We start from the raw sequence: 6,949 nt of genomic DNA on the forward strand, positions 1-6,949 counted from the left end.
GTTTGTTTAAATAAATCACCAAAATACTCAAATACAGTCAGATACAGCTCAAGAAAGGAAATAGAAATTAAATTGTGCTACTCACAAAAACTCACCTTGGAGATCCCCCCCCCCAAAAAAATCAATAGGGAACTGTTTGATATGAACTTAAATATAATTCAAGATGGGGTGTTTTGATTAGCCAGGGCGCGTAGAATATAATGTCAAGAACACTTTTTACTTGACTTGCCCTTTAATTCAAAGAACAATTCCATGATGAACAAATCAGCCCAAGACAAGTTAATATTTGCTGCATGACGAACCACAAAAGGAATAATCAACGATTTTTATTTATGTACATGTTTTTTTTCAGCTATTTACAATCACCCAAAAGTAAAACAAAGAAAAGAACACAAAGACGTTAAAACGTTATTTGTCGGTACTATAATGTGTAATGCTCATTATCATAAATGTACTGTATGTTGAATGATTCAAATCCCTTACTGTTTGACTTCGGGGTGAATTTATATAATTTAGATTCTTTATATATATCCTCCAGAGACAGAATGTCTACTACAGTGGAAAAAAAAAGAATAAACTGAGTCTCTGGAGAAAACGTACATTGGCCACTTACCACATCAACAATGAGGGGATGTTTTATTTTTTACCACAAGATGGCAGCAGAGTAAAATCATTCCGTTTAAAACCAGAAGTCCAGTGGTGAATTGGTTTAATAATCGAGCTGTTGATGATTGTTTGTTCTTTCTTTGAATCTTATTACATTGGATAGTTTTAGCTCTCGATAGCTTTTACATGCATATTAATAAACAAGATAAAATCTCATACCATAACAAATGGAATTGAATCAAAACAAATAGAACAGTTACATTTAGACCGTTACATCCTTGGATGGAATCGAATCATCTTTTGTGGAGAGATGCGCATCCCTACTTATAAGTGAATTTGACTAAATATAATCACAATAATATCAGATGTGTCACTTGACAGTAGATTTAAATAGGTGGTCCACACGCAGGCAGCAACTGGGACTGGGAATTGTGGCCCGCAAGTGTAAATCCAGCTTCGGGGTCTTGCTAGACCTCGTTGTGCTGGCTGAGCTCCTCCGAGACGCTGTTGTACTCTGTGGCCCGTGTGCTCATTCCCAGATACTGTTTCAGGAACTCGCTGAAGCGTTTCTGGTTGTTCCACTTGCGCGCCGACTTGCGGATGCCGATGAAGCCGCCGTAACGCTTTTGGTAGGACCTGGCCGGCGCCATCAACTTCCGGTAACCGTGGCGACCCTTCACGAAGCCGCCAAACCTCTTAGAGGCGCTCGGGGCCGCGTCGCTGTCGTGGGAGTCCTCGTAGTCTTCGTCCAAGGACAGGGTATCACTCGCGTCCCTTTCATTCAGGGCTAGCGCTCGGGTCATGTGAGCAAAACTCTGCAAGGCCAAGGGCACCTCTTGACTTTCATCTTCTCCTTCCTCTTCCTCTTCATCAGCAGGGAACAAGGCCTCCACTTCCTCCTGGGATCTTTTGGGCATTGATGACACCGACAAGGACTCATGGCATGTGTCCCAGGAGGACGCTGAAGATGTGGAGCCCTCACATTCGAGGACACACACCTGACAGAGAAAAAAAATATGAAAGGATTATTGCTGAATGCTTTTGAATTTCTCATACGATTGTCAACATAAATTGTGGGCTTTTTTATAATCTGTTTTTGTTTGTTTGTTTTTTTCCCCAAACTTCTGCTTTGGAGATTATTCAAACTTTTATACTGAATTTGTTCCTTGACTTAATGATTTTTTCTAGTTTTTTTTATTTTTAATTCAGAGATTAATAGATATATAATATATATATTAAAACGTTAAAAACAATTGAACCCTGAGGCAGAAACAGAAGCCAGCAAAGTGGCTACATAAAGTTATTTTACTGATGACTAGCTATTTTTTTTAGGTACTTAAGCTCAATATCCGAAATCCTTCTAATATTGGTGGGGAATGGCATGAAATCTTGATCATTTAGAAAATTCACCTTTAAAAATACTGTGTTTGTGAAAAGAAAAGAAAAAAAAGGCCCAAAAAGTGGTGGACGTATTTAAAAAAGGAGTTTCAAAGACCTGTGTCCAAATATACAGTACAAAGGAAGTCCGCCATTTTGTTTTGAAGCATCCTTTTTTAGTTAATTTGGCAAACTCTTGCACTCATAAACTAAAGTTTTGCCCCTCTCCTCCATAAAGAGAGTCACGGACACAGAAATATTGAATTAGCACAATCCAAAAAGGCAAAACACAAAGTAAAAAACCAAAACTGGCAAGCTAATGAGACAAGGACAACGAAGCAACAAAAAGTGACAGAAACCAGGACATGAAAAACAAGCCCACTGACAAGACAATGGGGAACGCCTGGAAAAGACATGGCACAAATGGCCGAGGAAGCTGATTGGAAGACGCAAGAGAGCGGCTTGTTGAACACAGGTGGAAACAAAAGACAAAATGTCCCTAAAACAAAGAGGCCAAGAACAAATACGAAACAAAAAACAGGAATTATGACAGAATCGTATCATGCTGAGCAATAATTTGGTACTTAACACGAACCAAAACAAAACATTCGTTGTTGGGTGAATCCTTCCCTTGTAATTAACCGAGCTGAATGCTGCTGTCACAAAGGCAATTAATCATCATTTGTGCCTTTTCTTCATGCCCTCAAATGTCTTTTCCGTGTGGACTCGTCGAGTAGCGAGCGTATGCATCCCCCGGAATCAATTAGCCACAACAAATTAGAGAAAGTCAAATGCCAAAAGGCTAATTTGTTGAGTCACACAGAGGAAGAAGTGCAAGGTTTGCCTCTTATCAGCAAATGAAAATTGAGTCTGTCAGGAAAAGCTTAGCACATAGTGTGTGTGTGTACATTTGTGTGTGTATAAGTGCTCTTGGTTTTTGCTACATGGTGGGGACTAAATCTCATCATTGCAGAACTTTTCCACTTGCGGGGGCCATTTTGCAGCACCCTACAAGTTTAGACTTCTTTTTGAGGGGGTGCTTTTAGAGTATAGGTGTGTAATTGATTTTGGTGGAGTTTGGGGGAAGTGTTAGGGTTTGGAAATCTTTTGTGATGGTTAAGGTTGGGGTTAGGAAATACATGAAGTCAATGGGATGTCCCCACTATGATTAAAAAAAAAAAAAACAACTATTGTGTGTGTGTTTGTTTGTGTGTGTGCGTGCGTGCAGTGTGTGCTCACCATCGTGTTGAAGGCAAGCCGTTTAGGCAGGATGAGGCTGCAGGACAGGCAGTCATCTTGGCAGTCGGCATGTGCGCCATTAACACAAAGTAGCATCAAGAGCGCCACCAGCATTTTCATGTTGGTCTGCAAATATAAAAACAGGACCATTTTTAATCTTCGGCTAGCAATTTCATATATTTTGCTGCTTTACCTCATTATTTGGCCTGATTTTTTTTTTCTTTCCAAGTCGGACCAGACTTTAATTTAGTTTCAATCGTTGCAAATTTTGTGCGATAAATGAGGGAAAGAAGGAAAAATTTTGTTACAATGATACAAAAGTTTTCCTGACATTATCAACCACATATGCCAGACAGATGGGAAACGCATACCGTATTTTCCGCACTATAAGGCGCACCTAAAAGCCTACATTTTTTTTAAAAAGCTGATGGTGCGCCTTATAATCAGGTGCGTCTTATATATGGATCAATATTGAGATTGGGATTGGTAGATGGGGAATGAACTGATAAAGTAAGCTTTACCTGTTTCTTTTGTGTGTTTACAGTTGAACAAGGTTTGTCATATTGACATTGAGTTATTATGCTATTGAGACTGTAGAGGTATTATTTGAGTTATTATTGTTATTACTTTGAGTATTACTATATTGTGATTGAAAAAGTTTAAAAATATGTCATTAATTGATGCTGCACTTTATAATCCAGAGCGCCTTGTATATGGAAAAAGTTTTAAAATATGTCATTAATTGGGGGTGCGCCTTATAATCCGGTGCGCCTTATAGTGCGGAAAATACGGTAATTGTGAAATACCGTAATTTTTGTTGTTGTGTGTTAATGAGTTATAACATCAAAGTTTGATGACTTGCTGTAAAACATGACACAGTAATAACTTAGTTTCACTAGGTCAAAGCAAAAAAATAAAAAATCGTAAGTAGAGCAAGAGTCTCAGAGAGTCGGCCATTTTGTTTTGAAATGGCCATTTTTCCGTTGTTTGATCAGTTTCAGAGATTCATATAGTTGAAGTTGCCCTCTAGATTTTTTTTTTCTGATTATTCCCACATTTGAACCAAGTATACTTAACAAACAGGTGACACTACCTTTTTAAATATTTGAGTGTTGGTCTGTGGGTGTGTTTACAGTGGCGGTGAAAAGCAGTGACTCAACGAGAGACATTTTGTCGTATCCTACAGCGAGGAGCGACCTTTAAAAGAAATATATGTCTTGAACAATAGACCTTATTAGATGCAGACATCTTGACTTGTCTGTCATAAAAAAAAAAAAACCTCACACAAGTGGTGCTAATGAAAGAATGACGGAAAAGCCGCGCTCACCTCGTCGTCATAATAATAACAATTGTGTCTACAGAACTTGATTGACATTTTTGAGGGGCAGGAAGTGAAAGATGACATTTGCTGACGCAAAATGAGACTTTTTGACCTCGTTTTAGGAGCGGGAGAAAGATGTGACTTTTCCATTCGTTTCACAAACTCATTAGCTCCTTTTATTGACGCCTTGCTTAAAACCTTTGGCAACCAAACTGCCTTTTTGTTTCACAAACTCACACATGAATGCTTATACTTTACATTCAGTGATTCATAAATTTTTTCTGACGTTACCGTAAACATTTTGCGAAATATCTCTAATGAGCTCTAAAACGTTCGATAGAGTTACACGTACCCTGGGATTATGTGAAGAAATTCCAGGGGTATGTGAGATTTTAAAATATATTTTAAAAGTAGCAAATATGCAAAAATCCTGATAAGAATATTAGAAAATTATGTGAATATTTCAGTGGAATATACTGTAATTTCATAACAAATATTTTAAAATCAGAAGGCTGATATTTCAGTGAAATAAACACCCAGTCTCTCGCATATCAGAATGCTTTAACCCACACTGTCTTTCTGCCACTTAAAAAGCTTTATTAAAAAAAAAAAGAACACTTTCTTTTATGAAAAGTTCTTCAATCGATCCCAAGGGAGCACAATTTACATTGATAGCAATTTTACGCTTATTAATTATCTATTTTTTCATTTTGTTTTTTATATCTCAATAGCTCAAGAAAGACCATTATACAATTCTAAAATCACTAAAAAAAAAGATTAAATATTGCAACAGCCCAGCAGGATTTTGCCCGAATGTCTAGATTACTCACCGGGCTTGTGTGGTGATCAAAATCTTGAAGATAATTCCGCCCTTATGGGGACCTTAGAAAAAGACCAACTGAATCTAAAACGTTTGCCTTGGACCAAAAGGGCAAACTTCTTTTCAGCAATGACGTCGTGAGGTATTTTTGTGAATCTGAAATTTGTCATAGGCTCTGTAGGCCAAACTTTACGAAGTTACATGGACAACAGGTAATGAAGATATATACATATATTTTTCTAATGTTGTCTTTTAGAGTGACTCATTCAGCTTCAGAGAAACAATTTAAAACATATTAAGGAGACGCTGCTGATTTTTAAACGACTGCTACCAGTAATCTAATGCCGTATTGAATTCACGTTACTTTCTTATATAAGCAATGTAAACGACTGCCATTTTTTGCCCTTTTCTGTTCCCATTGCAGAAAACGAATGTGCTGATTGAATTGAGCTAAGATGTCCCATCGACTGTCAGGTCCTCAAGGGAGCTCCATGAAAGCAATTAATTTGTTTTTAATGAACCGATTTACTGCCGAGTAAACCAGCTTATTAAGGCCATTACTGGCTGTTGGTTGAAGTCTCGTATGATTACCTACAACCTACAAAAATATCCAATCCACAAAAAGAGCTGTGACAAGTGAGGTCCGAGACCGGTTGAAGGTAATGGAAAATTAGGTCAAGTCAAGCGTGAAAAAAGGAAAATGTTGTACAGTATCCGGAAATACTCTTATCGAATAGTTTATTTTTCTCAATGATTGCTTTTCCATCAAGAACATGACCAGCTTGAAAATAAATGACTTCCGGGCAACCTAAAGCCGGATTATTCATGGCTGATTGAACACACCGTACAAACTTGAAATTGCGCAACTTGGTTTTCTTCGCCAAGTTTCTTTCTTCTTCTTTTTTTCTTTTTTATTAATTGACCATTCATTTACATGCTGGGTGCAGAAACGGTATGGATTATAACCTTCCAATTAACCTCAGCCTATACTGTTATATATATATATATATATATATATATATATATATATATATATATATATATATATATATATATATATATATATATATATATATATATATATATATATATATATATATATATATATATATATATCGTGTCTCCTAATTGAAGCCTGTTCACATCCTGACAGTAATTTCACAGCATTTGTCGGGCCCACTCAAAATACAATTTATTGATAACTGCCTGGCCAATCCATAGCACCAATCAGCTTGATTGAAATGCTAATTGTCGCCCACTTGTGTTAGTCAATGTAATCACTGTCGCTCATTGGTGTGCGCCACAAAAGCATAAGGACAAAAAAAAATCCATTTTGCAGCGAGACAATGACGCATCGTTGTGAGTTGGTTGTTCATCGAGAAATTCCATAAACTGCAAAATGGATGTAAAAACCTCTCCAATATATAGTTTACTTTGGACTTTTTTGTATTTTGTCAAGTATTATTCAAAATTGTTCAAATTCATACTGTGGCGGCGTTATTTCAAGCAGACATAGTAAGCTAAATCCAATCTTCTTGTTCAATGTGTCTAATCACCTCTGGTCGATAAATGGATATGGACTCACA

General features: G+C 37.1%; 1 protein-coding gene across 1 annotated transcript; it reads right to left on the reverse strand.

The window, feature by feature from the left end:
- Positions 1–290: 290 nt before the first annotated feature.
- LOC148424405 (prepronociceptin-like) lies at positions 291–3,346 on the reverse strand. The gene is made up of 2 exons (XM_088413833.1): positions 3,223–3,346; positions 291–1,604 (listed from the first exon to the last, which is right to left on the reverse strand). Exons 1-2 carry the CDS (start codon positions 3,340–3,342, stop codon positions 1,074–1,076), a joined length of 651 nt encoding a protein of 216 aa, XP_088269959.1. The 5' UTR covers positions 3,343–3,346; the 3' UTR covers positions 291–1,073.
- Positions 3,347–6,949: the final 3,603 nt, after the last annotated feature.

The sequence above is a fragment of the Hippichthys cyanospilos genome, chromosome 4 (assembly GCF_059441005.1).
Source record: "Hippichthys cyanospilos isolate Australia breed blue-spotted pipefish chromosome 4, RoL_Hcya_1.0, whole genome shotgun sequence".
In the NCBI taxonomy this organism is placed as follows: Eukaryota; Metazoa; Chordata; class Actinopteri; order Syngnathiformes; family Syngnathidae; genus Hippichthys; species Hippichthys cyanospilos.

Coding starts and splice junctions, on each gene's coding strand:
- LOC148424405 (XM_088413833.1), bottom strand. CDS start 3,342: ATGAAAATGCTGGTGGCGCTCTTGATGCTACTTTGTGTTAATGGCGCA. Junction 1,605..3,222: donor GGCTTGCCTTCAACACGATG/GTGAGCACACAC, acceptor TTTCTCTGTCAG/GTGTGTGTCCTCGAATGTGA.